This window comes from Cavenderia fasciculata, assembly GCF_000203815.1.
Source record: "Cavenderia fasciculata unplaced genomic scaffold Scf_ET2XIPL01CNAVH-3, whole genome shotgun sequence".
Lineage (NCBI taxonomy): Eukaryota > Evosea > Eumycetozoa > Acytosteliales > Cavenderiaceae > Cavenderia > Cavenderia fasciculata.
This window is the reverse complement of record NW_004457723.1, coordinates 1,572,739-1,590,539: the sequence shown is the minus strand read 5'-3', so window position 1 is coordinate 1,590,539 and position 17,801 is coordinate 1,572,739. Positions and strand designations below refer to the sequence as shown.

General features: G+C 35.8%; 1 protein-coding gene across 1 annotated transcript; it reads left to right on the top strand.

Annotated features, from left to right (window-relative positions):
- Positions 1-270: 270 nt before the first annotated feature.
- DFA_07460 (uncharacterized protein) lies at positions 271-17,750 on the top strand (the record flags this gene model as incomplete). Its single annotated transcript, XM_004367262.1, has 10 exons — positions 271-1,586; positions 1,696-2,053; positions 2,131-2,497; positions 2,552-3,114; positions 3,216-3,817; positions 3,911-11,171; positions 11,208-14,199; positions 14,285-16,334; positions 16,403-16,592; positions 16,662-17,750. 10 exons carry the CDS (start codon positions 271-273, stop codon positions 17,748-17,750), a joined length of 16,788 nt encoding a protein of 5,595 aa, XP_004367319.1.
- Positions 17,751-17,801: the final 51 nt, after the last annotated feature.

Sequence of the window (17,801 nt, the reverse complement as noted above, 5' to 3'; positions counted from 1 at the left end):
AAAAGGGTTGAACAAACACTTGACAGACAGGTAGATTAATTCATTCATCACTATTCATTTATTATATATATCTATCTATATATTTATTTGATTCACATTCGTAATATTTAATTTTTTTATTTTATTTAATTTTATTTTTTAAACCCATCATTCATTCATCACCATCTTGTACAACAAACAACAACAACAACAACAACAAAAAAAAAAAAATATAAATAATATAATATATTAATAATATCTGATATAATTATATCAGAGATATTCAAGCAAATGATTTCTTCATCAGTGACAGCTGATAATAACAAAGGGTCAGCAAAAGAGACTGATCATGCAGATATACAAACCACCGACACTTCATCATCATCATCACCATCATCACATTCAAATGCTTCCACAGATTCATCAGCTTTGCAGCAGCAGCAGCAGCAGCAACAACAAGAAGATAATAATAATAATAATAATAAAAAAGAAGAAGAAAAACAAGAGAAATCAATTCAACAAGATAATCAAGTCGATGACAAAATGCCGTTTGACATTTATTTGGAGAATGCCACCGATGTAGAAAATTGCATTGTTTTGGTATCATTGGGCAAGATTATTGTCGACGATGTCAAGGATGGTGTTCCGACCTTTCAAATGTCCATCGGAAAACAGATCTCGACAGAAAAAATCAAGTTTGATCCAACCACCGTCGTCACTTATCAAATACCCTTGTCAAAGAAATCATATACTGTGATTGGAGTCCCTGCCATTCCGGTGTTTGTTACGTTTTTGGTTAAAGCAAACGGTGGATGTTACTATACCCACAAGCTCAACGAAAAGGTTTCTCAAGAACAGAATCTCAAGTCTGTCCTCGAACCAATGAACCTTTTTCACTCCTTTAAAGACTATAAAGTCGCCTCAGTCGATTCACTCAACATTCAAAAAATATTGGGAGGGTCAAGACCAATACCATCAACCAACAACTTGGATCTACCGGTCAACACAATTCAAATCAACAGATTCCGAGGTGAGGGCGATCAAAAATGTTTGATCGACTTTGGCAAGAGAGAGTTGGAGTGGCAGACAGAAGGAAAGAGAATCGTCGTGGGATTCTCTCAAATCTCTCAAATCCTAATGGCCAATGAAGCTGACATAACATTCAGAGTGAGCAGTCTACCCGGGTTTTTTGATTTAGAGAGTGGAAAGAATATTCAAGATTTCACAGACTCCTATAATCAAATAGAATATCACATTGTTGTTCAATTCAAGGAAATGAGCAAGAGAGACCTCGATTTATTCAAGATTTCAGAGTTGGGAGCAAAGATTTCAAATAAAATCCAATATGTTCCAATCGGACCAACACCCGAGAAACTAGCCTCACCACCACAAGGACAACAAGTGGAGAGCAAACCATTGTCACAGTTGGTCATGTCATTACTCGACCCTCTAAATGCTAATCTACCAGACAATGATAAATTTCTCTACCTCATAAATGCATCCAATGACAATTTGTTAGATCAAGTGAACAAGCCATACATTTTGGATAAAATCGTAAAAGAGCTTGGTGAAATGCTTTCCTTTTTTGTACTTATGAAAATTGACAAGTATGTAGTTATCAATTGTGAAAATAATTTAAAATCAAATAATTTATTTATTTATTTATTTATTTATTTATTTATTTATTTATTGATTAATTATTTATTAATTATATAGTCATTGTGGTCAAAATGGAATTAATAACAGACAATCGATATTTCATCATTTTTATCTACGTATGACGCGCAATTTTAGACCATGGCAAAATGGAAACGAATTTCTTCCAATCTTGAAAGATTTCATCAAAAGATCAATTGATTTGCCTTGGCAAGACCCTCATATCATTCTCTGCTTGGGTATTCCATTTCTAAAGATTGACCCAGAAATCTTTAGTTTCACTTTGCATTTTGCCGAAGAGAATAACATTCTTTTCTCAGTATTATATTACCTAAAGAGAGAGATTTCTGGAATCACTCTAGCCTACACAAAAATTTTGATACAATCATTTATCAAACAATTTAAAATTTTTGAAGATGTATGTTTTCAGTTTCATGATTATTTTGAACAAAATTATTAATCAATATTTTATTAATTTATTTATTTATTTATTAGGATATAAAAAGTGATTATAAACCACATGTCGATTTATTTAACAAAATCTTACAGGAGATACAACCACACCTCTACATACAGGTACTACATGATCAAATTGCCATCGTTCCAAAACAAGTCAAATCACTTGTTTACAGATTCCATATTTATTGCCAACTCCTCAACAATGAAAAAGATTTCAAAGATACAGCAACAATTGGAGGAATTCAAAACTGCCTTTTCCAACTGTTCCGTCTAGACCCAGAACGTTTCATCAAAGAGAGTACAGACAAAAGCACGACAATACAAAACAGATTGTTAAAGTTGGTTTCAGATAAAGTTTTGCCAGTGGCAACAACAGGCAAAGGAGGAAAAGAACAAGATGAAGGTTTGAGACTACTTATTCCTCTCATATTAAATCCCAACTGTTCAATGTTTCTAGAGAGTCTGGAAAACAATTTGGCCCAATCGATTGATGATCAAACATCACCTCCCCCACCACAAGATCGAAAAGAGTTATTCTCGCCTTCTCATCATGACAACACCACCTTTTCCACTCTCCAAAACAAGATCATCGAGCGTATGAGAGTCGAGGAATTGGCCGATTTATCTTTGAAGCGATCTCAGTGTCTCATCCCCGTTCCAAAGACAATCACTACATCATCAGAGTTAATCAAAAAGATTTCAATGGTTGAGGAATCTTTTCATCGAGGCCCTCCTGACACCAAACTATCGTCCTCTCAGTTTACAACTTTCAAAACTATATGTGAAACGATCACCAACGAGAAAAGTTTAGAGAATGTTAACATTTCAAAGATATTCTCAGATCTACAACAAACAGTACCTCCAACACTCATTTATATTCTATTGGCAACTTATCAACTTGAAAAACTAAATTTACAACACAAAATAATAGTCGCCCAATGGCACACTGGATTAATGTTGATTAACACTGATCACCATTGGAATGAACAGGTCGAGGGTTATAATACCCAAAAAACAAAGGTATTTAATTAATAATTAATAATTATAAATAATTAGTATTTAGTTTAGGAATATTGTTAAAAAATAATATTAATATTAATTTTTTATTTTATTTTTTTTAGTTTATACAAACTATAGATGATATTGCCAACAAGATGAAGTTAAGATGGAAAGACTCTTTTAGTCAACAATATACTATCATTAAAACTATTTTGGAAGTTGTCAACAAAAAGATTGAACCATCAGAGGTCATAAGTGAACGATATTACAAGCATGTCTACGAGTTGAATGGTCTTTTCCGATTGGTTGATTATCTCGATCAACTTCATATTCCTATTCAAGTTAAAAGAGACTATGAATCAAACCATGAACCACTCGACCAAATCATCGCAACAACAAAGGAGTTAATTACAACTAAAACCAAAGGCACAAAGTATAGAGTAGAAACTGATGCTACCATTAAATTCCTTTGTCACTTTGCCAGCAGCAGCAGTGCCAATAGTAGTAACGATACCGATCAACATCATCTTTTTAACATTATCTTTTATTACTATGATAATGCAATGTCGTACGATGGAAGATCAATGGATGACATTGTAAAAGAAGTTTCAACATTTATGAAGCAATTGTTGGACACCAAGAGTGAAATTCCTTTGAATAATATATTCAAATCGTTGGTCGTGGAAGAAAGTACTATCAATTTACAAAAAGAATTAAAATCAATGTATGTATTAAAAATAATTAAAAAAAAAAAAACATTAATATAAAATATTAATATTATTATAAAATATTAATTTATTTATTTTTTCAAAAATAGGTATTTATTCTTTGAGCCTCACAAGCCATTCAATTTAGAATTAGAAAGTCAATTGAAAGATTTTATTCAACGAGCCAAGTCATTGTTTGGTTATCGAGATAATATTAAATATTTAAATAATTTTTTCGAAACAAACAATTATCTGGTTATCACCAACAAGGATAAAGACATAGCCAATGTTCACGAATTTTTGAAAGATATTGATCAAGAAAAGATGACATTGGGTCAAAGCAAGAGTAATTTGGAATCTTTGAAGCCATTATTAGCAGGATTGGAATACAACGAATTGGTAATCTTTGAATACATCAATCCATCGATTTTACAATTCTTTTCACAATTTGGAAAAGATATCAAAGAGGTTCAGAACAACTTTTCAACAAAGAATCAGATTCTCACAACCAATCACCTTTCAGACACTTATAACTCTGCATTGATGAATGCATCGGTCCACACACTTCAGATGATAGAGAGTTTTGTAGAATTGTATCTCTCCAAACCAGTGACACTTAAAAGTATCACTGATATTTGTTCAAAGGTCAAATCGTTGACAGAAGGATCCAACTTTGCCAAATCACTGTTACATTTAAAATCATTTGGAACCAATTTACCACAAATCATTGGATTGTATGCATCAGCTGGTGGATATGATTCTGGATCAATCAAAGCATCGGTCAATCTTATTCTTGAAGGCTCGGAATTTAGATCAACCACCTCCAAATCTGTCGGTGGTTCTTCTGGATGGTTGATTGCCACTGGTATCGACAATGCAGCAATGAAAAAGGAACACACTCAAGAGGCAGTCAATGATTTTGTTCAAGGTCTCAAGTTTTTCTCAAAAGGAGAACAAATGCAACATGCAGATCACTTTGAAAATATTGTCATCCAACTCCGTTCCATTCACGAGTTGCACACCAACCTCGATCGTTTATATCATCAAAAATATCTTGATGGGATGATTAGTATCAAAGTCGATTCGCATTGCTTGGCTAGCCTTCAAGCAAAAGCATCAGAGTTGCAGAAGGACCTTGATGATTGGTTGGATGAAATCAATACTCTTCCCAGTCGATTGTGGTTACTCAAGATACAAGGAATATCATCGTTGATATTCAACTATAACTACTTCTTGAAGGGATTCAAGATTGTAGACAATGCAAGTGACACTGTCAAACAAGAGTTTTTCACTGAACGAGTAAACCAACTTGCATGCGCTCTCTTGCCATTTATCAAGTACTGCTATCCATATTCATTAACAACACAAGAAGGGATCTTTAGTGCATTGATCGAATTGAATCTATTTGAAGATATCAACAAGCTTCCACTTACAAACGAATTCTTTACCAAGTTGATCGATTATTTGGATAAAAAGTCGAAAGAGAAAGAAATATCATGGGAGGAAGACATTTCAGAGAGAGGACCAATTCTGGTTCCATTACAAGACAAAAACAACTTGTACAACTGTCTCATGCAATTGAATGGGTTTGTTCTACCACATCCATCACAATTGTTCTATGGATCATCTCTCTCAAAAGACTTTGAAATCTTTAAAAAGATTGTTGAACAGTACAGAGGTTCATGTATATTCCTCGTTGGTATCCCATCAGACAAGATATCATTGCTCAACTGGCTCTCTGACAAGTACAGTTCTGGTGACTTCAAGAATTTGACTCGAATTTATATCATCACTGCTACCAAAGATGCCACATTGCTCGACCTATTCTCGTTTATTGAACTGAATTCAACATCGTTTGAAAAGAATTGGCAACCATTCAAAGATGAATGGGTTGATAATCGAAGAGGAGTACACAGCCTTCAGCTTGTATCTGGACCGAGTGGCACTGGAAAGAGTTTCTTTATTCGTTCAAAACGACAAGAGATTGCATCACAGTTCATCACAGTTCATGTTCGTCCAAACTATCAAATCGGAGGGTTTATCAAAAAGCTCAAGAGGTTGGTTAAGGATGCAAATCGTTCAAACAAAGGCCAAGAAACGGTCACAGTTCACTTTAAACTATCACCCTATTGTGACTTTGAAGCATTCATCACAACGATCTATCCATTGATCACACAAGGATACATATTTGGCGATGGTATCAAAGATTTTGTAAGTGTATCTGATCACTTGAAATTGGCTATCTTTGTCGAGATTGGTGACCCTTTGTTAGATGCTCACTACCAATCACACGAACAATACCTCCTCGATACTGTATCACTCATCTTCAACTTGTCGATGCATTACTTCCAACCCATGACAGATTGGGAGATTGGTGATGCCGAACTCATATGTCTTGCCTGCCACGAACAACCACTCGGTTATTACCAGTTACCAGATCAAAGAAAGGCACTATCAGTCAAAGAACCAGACTTTATCAACTTTGTGATGCGTGTATTGAATACTTTTGACTACAAACCAAAGTATTTGAAGGATATTTTGTATTTGACACAGAAAAAGACATTCTTTAAATTGCTCAGCGAGAGATTAGAGTTCCTCAACAAACTCTATTACCCCTTTTACATCAATATTCCAACTGTGGATGAAGAACCAGAATTGTTGAATCAATCCTCATTATTACCTCCCCATGAACTCTTCCAGTTCTTTGTTTACGAATCTGCCAAATTAGCAGATCCAATTTACTCTTCAACTTCGAGTATTTGGGCCAATCCTCCTCTCATCACTGCAAGATCAAAACAAGAAATGCAAGCATACGATGAAGAGTCTGGTAGGTTCATGGATGGATGTACTGTCAACTACATTGCACTTGGGCCATCAGACTATGGCTTGGAAAAGCGTGTTGAAACTTTGATCACATACGACAAGGTCAAAAACGATACAACATCCCTTAGATTGGCCATTGCAACAGCATTTGGTATTGACAAGACCAATCTTATTTATTCACTTTGTACACGGTTTAAATATGTCATCACAGCAGACTTTGCAGTTCGTCTGATCATCCTCCATTGCAAGGCAAAGAATACCAAATCATTGGTGCTGACTGGTGACACTGGTGTTGGAAAGACTCACAATCTTCTCTTCTACTCTCTTCTCATCAATGCGATGGTTCTTCCAGATATCGCATATGATATCAAAGAATATATCAACGGATACATTGAACAGTTCCCTGACTTGCTCAAAAAGTATACAGTCGTTGCCAAAGTAGATGATGAGGTTCAATTGACAGACGAGCAAAAGAAAAATGTTAAAATGTCTGACAAGCGAAAGGAAAGGATTCTATTAAAGCTTCTTCCAGGTAGTCCTCCACTCGAGATGGTACTGGAATTCCTTACTCATATTGCAGACTATGACCCAGATCAGGAAATCGACTCAGTTCCAAAGAAACAATTTTCATTTTTAGAATTTTGTCAAGGAATGGAAAAGTTGGTTATTGGTATACTTGAAAAGAATCAGCTCATCGATATCAATTCCTCTCAAAAGGCACTCCTTGCCGAGTTAAAGTCCAATCCATCGGGAGGTATCATCACCAAAAAGGATCAGTTGTTCCAATGCATCAAAGAGATCATGACTGTGAACTTTAAGAATCTGTTTGAAAGAATTATCATGCATCAAAAGTATAGTTCTGATCAATTCATTGACAAGGTTAAATCAATCATCGAGCAGGCAAACCCTCTCGAATCGATTGGAGTGGATCTCAAGTTGGTTGTATTTATCGATGAATTCAACACAGCACCAGATGATACATTGGCATTGATCAATGAAGTATTTACTGATGGTGTATTGGATGGTTGTACTGTCATTCCAGATAACATATTCTGGGTTGGTGCAATGAATGAACCAAAAAAGGTCCAAGGTTCTGATGACCAGAAATTGGTGGACAACACGAGTGCCGACAACAAATTGACTATGGACCACACTGGTATCGATACCAAATCGACGACAGAATCATTTGTTGTCAAACCCATACCACCATCGATGCGTCACCTCACACTCAGTTATGGAGAGTTTTCAACAGACAATGAAACACCATTCCTCGAATCATTGTTCACTCTCCGTCCAAATATTTGTCCAATGATCAAAGATGTGTGCAGCACCATTGGTCGAAGATTACGCATTGTAACAGCCAAAAGTCCCATGGATCAATTTAAACGATTTATTCTTGTTGGACAAGATGCACTTCGACAGGTCAAACAAGCACGTACACATGTATCGATCCGTGATATCTATCGTGTCATTGATCTTTACAGTTTCTTTAGAACTCATCAAGTTGGTATATCCATTCTCAATGTTGCTATTGGAGACACAAACAATTCAGAAGAAATCATTCATTGGTGGTCAATGATCGTCAGTATGGCACTATCTTATTATATTCGTGTTGATCCAGCTTCACGTTCGACTATGCTTTGGTGTTTCAATGAATATTTAAGTCAAGAGGCACCTAGAAAAGTTGGTATCAAGAACATTGGGTTTTTAGGAGCGTTTAACAAGGTCATCAACTCATTCTGCAGTTCAGAATATACTACTCTACCAGCTGGTATTGCATTGACAGATACACTCAAACTCAATATATTTACTATTGTCGTATCAATCAACACTTGTATTCCGATTTGTATCGTTGGACCACCAGGTTCTTCAAAGACACTGTCATTCACTATTGTACTCAACAATATCAATGCCAACAAGAATGACAACACAGCCACCACCATCAAAGGAAATGAATCACCTTGGAGATTGATGGTTGGTGCAGATCCATTCCGTTACCAATGCACACCACACACCACCGATATAGAGATCAAGAACAACTTTGAAAATGCTATCAACCGTCAAAAGGTGTACAACATATCTGGTGGTAAACGAGCAACAGCATTCTTTGATGAAGCAGGTCTTGTCAATGAATTTGACTCACCCATGAAGATTATGCACGACTATCTCGATAATTTGGCAAAAAAGATTGATCAATCAGAAGCAGAGATATCAATCATCATTCTTTCAAATCGTATTCTCGATGCTGCTAAAACAAGTCGTATGATGATGCTCATGCACCCACAAACCATTTCCAATGATGACAAGATGATGTTGGTCAAAGGATGTCTGTTCAAGGATAAAAATACCATCAATCAAATCGACGTTTCCAAAGCTCTCTGCTCCGCCTACAACAAGGTCAACACATTTGCCAAATCAACCAAACCAGATATGTTCCATCAACGAGATTTTGTTTACTTTTTACATCACTTGGCAAGAGGAATGCATCAAAACAACAACTATCTCAGTCCACAAGTATTGGCAACGAGTATCGAACGTAACTTTGGTGGTGTTCCACCCGATCAGATGAAGAAAATCATTTCTATGTTTATGGATGAAATGGCTTTCCACAATCAAAAACAATTTATCAATGCTGACTATGACAGAAATGACAACACGATCACCAGAATACAAGAATCATTACAAGAGAAGTTACAACCAACAGAAGATCCAGGAACATGTCCATTCAGATACATCATGTTAATCGATCCAACCGAGAATGAATCATCACTCATGGTACTCAAGGAATTAGGTATCAAACACAAGGTCATCAGAGTTGGTGGATTCGAAAACGACACACAAACCAGCAGTTTGATCGATGTTGTCTCTCAAATCAAGAATGAAATGTCAGAAGGTGAAACTGTTGTGTTGGTCAATACTCAATCGATTGATGCATGTTTCTATGATGTATTCAATCGTTACTTTACCAAAATGCCACATGACGATAAGATCTTGACAATGGCCAATGTATCATTTGGTACACATACAGTATTCTGCCAAGTACATTCAGACTTTAAGATTATTGTCCACTTGCCACAATCTCGACTTCCCCAAACACCATTACCATGGTTAAACAGATTTGAAAAGTATCATCTTTCAATCAACACAATGGTTGACCACTATATCTCTCAAAACCTTCCACAACATATTGAATACTTTGAAAAGATGAAGACATCCGCCTCTCACTTTGTCAACGAATTCCATACTGGATCATCAGAGTCACTTCTTTGTGGATTCTCAGAGACTGGAACCATCCCATCATTGATCTACACCATTGCCAAGAAACTCTATGAATCTGGATCCATCAACATCCAACCACAACGAGTTGATACATTGGTTGGTGTTGCTCAACTACCCAACACATTCAACTCTGTTGATCATTTTGAATTCCGACTTTTCAACTGGAAATTATTACAAATTGCAAGACCTGAAAGTGTATTCAGATGTCTATCGATGCCCAAATCATATGTGGAAGAGTTCCTTCTTCGTCAAGAACACTTTAACCTCTTCCATTTCATCACTGATCTCTTTTCCAAAAAGTTTGTCAAAAACGAGAATGTTTCCAATCGATGGATCTTGTACACTCGATCTTCATTGACATTACACCATCTCAAAGATATCGCATCTGACAAAACAATGAAATCATTCTATGATATCTTGTTACAGTCTATAACCGAGAAAGACAAACAAGTACTCGAGATTGACAAATTGGCAACACTCCAAATCATTCAACTGACATCAATCAAGACAAGTCAACAATGTCAAGATATGATCAACGAGTTTAACAAAGATGACCGACAAAAGATATGTTTGGTCATTGCAGACATGGAATCAATCAACCAACACCAAGTCAACTTTATCAACGAACAATTTGATACCTCTCAATCCTCCAAGATTATGGTGACTATTTGTCATTATCCAGTTGAATTCTCATTGTCAAATCAAGCCAAATTGAATAGTATCTTCCTCAATGATACAGAATACATGTATATCGATTCATTTGGAGTCAAGATTGATTCAGATTTGATGGAATGGGATCCAAACATCAGATCATGGTTGTCATCTGCTTATCGATTAGATTATCCAATAGATCCCACTTCATTACATGACACATTCGAATCAATGTTCTTTACTCAATTGCGTCTTGTCTCAAACTTGGCAAGCAATAACAACTACCTTGGTATGGAGGATGACCATAGACTATTCTACCTTGAATCTAAATGTCGTGGTGAAATGATCGAGAACCTATTCAGAGCAAACTCATCTTGGTACAAAGCAGTTGTCACATCATTCACCAACAAATGGTCAGAAGACGATCTTTTAATGACGATTATCTCCAACATTTCCGATTTGATTCTCACTGGCAAGTTGACACATTCATTTATCGATTCAATCAAAAGTTCATTGGAATCATACTTCTATCCAGTCATCTCACAAGTATTCAAATTGGTGACCAATTATCAATCATATCCATCAATCGAATCACTTGATGAACCAAGCAGCCAATTGGTATGTGAAATCATCAAATGTATCAAACTACCAAAGATATCATCCAATATCGCTCAAAGATACGAACCAATCCTTCTTTCTCGTTCACCATCCAAAGATCTCAACACATCTATTCCGTTATACCATTGGATTGCACAAATCCTTTCATCACTATTCGAAAAGGTACTCCACCGATCAACTAATCTAAAAAAACAATCGACAATAAGCAATGATCCTGAAATCGACATCGTCTATGATCTATTTGTCAAGTGTGTCAAGAAAGATCCATTTGGAAGGGTTGTCGAATACATTGATAACAATCTTTTGATGGCTTATCAATCAGACTTTATAAAGTACACACTCAACATTGACAGAAATGATTCATCACTCATTGCAGTAATGGAGAGTTTATTCTCAGTCAAGCACTCTGGTATCTTGCAATACACAGTTGCACATCACTTTGGATCATCAACCATCAACTTTGTCAACAATATGACCACTCCACTCTTACAACTATCACCAGGCAACAAGATCATCAACCAACTGACTGCTAAAAACCTCAAGAACACAGAGACCATCAAATCAACATTCTCTCAAATAACAATAGATATCATCTACGATTATGTTGTTAAAGGTAAAACAATTGATCCAAATAATATTGTAGAATGGACATCGAATTGGGCGTCATCAATGACAGATCTCTTTAATCGAGTTTCATTGGAATCATTGATCAAGACATTGGACAAACAAGACAAACTCAAAGCCGTATACTTGTCGATGGTATATCAATTGGTAATGAACATCGCAATGACTGCTGATGATATCGATATTCCAGATCGTTTGAAACATATCTATAACTCAGTCAGACCAATTACATTGTTGGACAAGTGTCTCCTCGAAATCACAACCCAATTCTCAAACAACTTTAATTCATTTGATATTAGTTGTTATTTGGATGTTATCGGACCTTTATCTCACTCAGAGTCCATCCTCACAGATTTCCTCAGCATTATCAATATCGATGGTTCATTTGAACAACACAGAGATTATCTCAAAAAGATACCATTTGGTTGGTTATGTAATATCATTGCATTCCATCGACCAATTCCAGCTCTCAAAACACATTACAGAGAGCTAATCAATGCCAAGTTTGTCAATCTAGAGATCCAAGCCAATCCAGTGATGCTTTCTTTATGTTCATCACAGAGCACAGAATTTACAACATCAACAGACATGCTCATTCCTTCAGATCAAGTTCTTGCATTCTTCAAGATGAACATTGAAGAGTTTAATCAATATCCAAGAAACCCACCATTGATCGATGCAATCTATTACAACTTTGTTCAAGAACACAAAGTACGATTCGATGACACCAAACAATCAGAACTGGTTGACCATTGGCTCAATCTCTGTAAAAAGACAGATGCAATGTCAAAGATTGAACTTCTTGCACTCAATACCACTAATTTAGAAGTATTTACAAGCATGTTGGCCAAAGAATCATCATTGGATACGTTTGTCGAAGGTCTCAATCTAACAGAGAACAAAGCATTTGGTCAAATTATCAAAGACCTACTTTATTTGGAGGACACCAAAGAAAAGACAGCACAAATCAGTTGCATTTGGAATAGAATATTCTTTTTCAACAAGATCCAAAATGAGTCGACATTGATTCAGCTTGTCGGAAACCAAAAACTCCTTGAACTACTTGGATTGGCTGAATTCCATATCACTGCTGAAAACATTCCAAATCTAGGTCTCTTACCATTTGTATATTACCCAGACTCACCAGATGGTATTGTTTACAACAAGATATTGAAATCAGTTTGTGATTGTTCATTGGATGCATTCAATGAAGTATTGGCACACAACAGTGGAACAACTAAACAACAAGGATTCTTTAGAATGTCTCTCTTTTTGATATCATATCAAATGTATCAAGAAAAAAAAGCACCTCAAACCCAATTCATCAAACGACAACTCAAACAATCAGTCATAGATAAACTCTCACTTGCCAAATATACTCCACTTTTCAACAAGATTCTTGTCGCACAATTTGATTCAACTGTCGTGTTTGACAGACTTCTCATGACAAAGGATGATTCACCTCAAGATACATCAGCCAGACATATATGGGTCAATAGTGTTGCCATTGCCATTGGTTCAAACAACAATTCATATCTCTACCACATGGTTGACAATAACCCATTCTTGGTCGCTGGGGAATATTATCCTGCCTGTGATGGTATGTTCAGAGACTGTGGTATGCAGTACGAGATTGGTATCGAACCCAAAGCTGATTGTATGAATAACAATTACCTCAACAAAATCTTGGTTGGTGTCACTTTTTGGAGTTCGTTTGCATGGTATGTTTCAATTTGCGATGAAGGAGTTTACGAAAAGTTGATCAACAAAAAAGAACGTCATTTTGTCAACGGTGATGACTTTTTCGAACCTAAATTTGGTGGACCCTCTCACAAAAAGTTGGTTGACTATATTCATTCCCGTGCATTAACATCGTTCAGCCACATCATTAATACAAAGGAAATCATCGACGACAAGATCGAAGCTGACCATTTCGTGTCTGAGTTGCTCTACAGCATTTGGAATGATTGTTACGACTCACGTGCTCCTCATAAAAAGTCAACCTTTGCAGGTCACACTGAAGTGGTCGTCTATGAAAACTATCTCACTGAAATGATCAAGAATGTCAGATCACAATACGCACAACTCAAAGCAGATCGTCTCCAAGGTTATGTTGCCAACAGCCTCATCGCCTCAATTCGTCAAAACCTCACCAACGTATTTTCATCACCACTCTATGAATACCAATCAATCTTTAACAACTTGGTCAATCAGTTTGTTATTGAAGAAAGTCAAACAGACGGGTCACCCAAGGATATGGACTTGTTAATGTATTTCACAAAGAATGTATCAGCTATTTGCATCAGCAAATATTTCAAGAATCTGATTCGTTTCCTCAAGTTGTTCTATCAAATGTTTGCAAGAAGATTACCAGAGAATTATACAAACAATACAATCTCGGAATGTATAGAATATCTCAAGAATCAAAATATCGAAGATGAATCCAACATTGAAGAAATGACCAAATCATGGAACAAATTGAAATCAAGTTGGATTGAAATCACCAGACATCTCAATGTTCTCAGAAGGTGGTTGTCGTGCTCGTCCAGAATACGAAAAGATCATTCCACCAATCGATGATACCACACTAGTCAGTCAACTAATCAACATGCCAGAGCTTAAAAATGGAGGTGGTGAAATTATTAGACTGATTAACAATTGGATGACCGATACCCAAGGAAAGGTTGTATCAAAGATTACTATTGCTCCAAAGTCAGCCCTATTTGCATCTATTCTCGAAAAAATGACAGATAGATTGCAAACAATGGATATTGGTGAAATACCATTCGACTATGGAGACAACTATCTCTTGTTGGGATCCAACTTTGAAGTTGCAGACTATCAAAAGTTCCTCATCGAATCAGTCTCTCATTACCACCAATTCCAACGAACCAATTTCCATCCAAACTTGGCACTCATTCAACAAAAGTTGATCTACAAATTTGCATCTGGAAAGAGTACTGGTCGACAACTCAAGAACTTTACTGGTGAATTCCCATTCAAAAGAGTTACTGAATCCAAAGATCAAACCATTGAAAAGCTTCCACACTCTCGACTCGTTCCAGAACCAATCAAAAACTTGATAGATATGAAAGATCAATTGGAATCAAGGATTTATGCTCATGAAATAGAAGTGTCCATCTTTGCTCCAATCACAGCAACATGTCGATCTAAATTGAGTTCAGTCAAGTTGGAATCATTTGCCAATAGTTTGGTATCAACCATTACTCGATTGGTTCACAAGGAAAAGGATGCTGAAGATATCGGTCTTCCAATCATGCATTTCAACTCAAAGTTTGGAATTGACAACACCAACATCCCATCCCAAATCACTAAATTGTTGGAGAGCATTAAGATCAACAACATCAAGACATTGGCAGACATTGTAATTCAAGGATATCTCTCCTATGGTTATTTGTACTCAAATGTAACCAAAGAACCAACTGATCCAAATCCAGACTTCATCGATCACTTAAATCAGATGAAGAATTATTATATTACAGCCATCAGTGGTGGTGGTGGACTACAGATATACAAAGGTATCCAATATCTCAAAGGTATTGTTCAAGATTTATGTTCTCAAGAATGCATCAATGATATCAAAAAGTCACAACCAGACCATCACCTCAAACTCTTATTCTCACATATCAACAACTCAAGTACGCCATTGGATTTCATCAAAGTTGAAGAGATGACATCACCAACTCTTCCAATGTCATACTATGCATACTTTATGAGAACATTACATGAAATCCTTTCAATTCTCTATTTGGATTCTCAAAACAGTCAAAACCAAATCAAAGAATACAACGAACCATTTATCACTCAATTCAACGATCACACAAAGAAACTAAAAGAAAAAGAAGAGGAAGAGAAAACCAAACAACAACTCGATGAATCAGATGAAGAAGTATTAACAATAGAGGAAAAACAAGGGGAAGGGGAAGAAGAGCAGGAAAAGAAAAATCCAGAACTCAATTTCAAATATTATGATAACAATTATTGTTTCTTGGACGAGGATGATACCAAAGAGGAAGAAGAGGAGCAAGCCATTGAAAATGAATTCAATTTTAGTCTCAGACCAATTCTTCCAATCAAGAATGTAGACATTGTTCATTGTCTATTCAATTGGATCAGATATGCCAATCACAACATCCCAATGATGATCTCCAAACAAAAAGACTTGGGACCACTCTCCTCACTCTTTCAAAGATTCTGGTCAAGATGTCAAAAGAACCAAACATCTCCGATTGATATCTCTAAACTTTATCTACAATTCTCAATTGTAACATTTACATTACCAGGTGATTTATTGATTCAAATATTGTCAATACTGGCTCAAATGGAAAATGATAATGGTATCAAGAAACTTTACAGTGCAAAGATTCAATCGATTTGTGGTAAATGTAAAGCAACAGTTCCAGACAGTCAAAGAAATGAAAGTATGCTCTTTGAAAGAGTATTACCATTACGTCAAGATACCAATGTCCAAGATCTAATCAAAGACATTGCTAAAGATCAAAGTTCAAATACATTCTTGTAAGTTAATCAAATCATTGGCTATGAGGAATATATATTTTAACACATACTTTTCTTAAATATTATAGTTGCAAACAATGTGGGACAGTCAATCAAATCAAACGATTAATGGAAGCTCCACAATATTTGTTTGTCAGTTTCAAGAGAGATAATAATGAAAAGGAAAAACATCATTTACAATATCAAGAGACTATTAAATTGGATGAATACCATAATTCCTCTGGAATCATTTATGAGTATAATATTCAATCAATTCTAGTATGTATATAACAATCAAATATTTAAAATCAAATCAGTGGCCAATTATTTATTCTTAACTTTATCTAGTGTCGTGAAAAGGACCTGAGCAACAAAGAAAAACCAGTATTATATATCAAACATCGAGAACAAGATATTCATCTTAGATGTGCAACCACTAACAGTGTGATTACTTCAAACATTGAAGAGAGTCTATCAAGAAATTGTGTGTTGTTGATTTATGAAAAAGTACACGAGCACAAGATATCAACCCCTGAAGCCGTCACACCTATTGTCAATGAAACACCAGAGAAATTGAAAAGTCCAACATACAATCCTCCAAAGAAACAATTAAGTTCCCAACCCAACAGTAAAATTTTTATCCAAGGATATAAAACAACGTTGACCAACCAACAACAAGATATTTCTTTATCATCCAAATCAAGTCATCTGCAATCCACACCACTTGTCAAGCGAGCCACTTTAATATTTAAAAATGAAGAGCTCTTTGGTTGGATCAAAGATACCCTCAAAAATGATGCCTGTATTGATGAAATCATTTCAGATCTACAAACAGAAGGCATTGACACGTTTGAACAGTTGTTTTCGGCGATGGACCAGGATCTCGAGAAGATAAAATCTAAATTCTCATCTCGTTTGAAAGCAGCCAAATTCAACTATATTTGGAGAGATGCCGAGACACGATGTCAACAAAGACCCAAGGTTTTCGGAAATGAAGATATATTTAATTGGATCAGAGCATACCTTCCAAATGAAAACAATATTGCCGACCAAATTATCATGGATCTCGAAAGCAATTCTATAGACACTTTTGATATTTTGTTTGCATTTATGGACGAAGATGGGAATGGTATTCAATCTAAATTCTCATCTCGTTTGTCTCAAAACCATTTTAATCTCATTTGGAACAACGCTGAGGAACGACGCCAGCAACGAACTCCAATCCAAAGTTACCAAGAATTCGTGGAATGGGTTGACAATATTGGATTCAAGAAATCCTCGCTGCCCAAAATTCATGAAGCCCTAAATGAAATTGGTGTTGACGATTACGAATTCCTCGAGAATGAAATGGAATCAGACTCTGAAACTTTATCAGTCTTTAGTTTATCTCATCGTCTATTATTCAAATCTGCTTACAATAGAACCATTTTCGAATAAAATTCCCAATCAATAAAAATAAATATATAATGTTTTACAATTAATCATAAT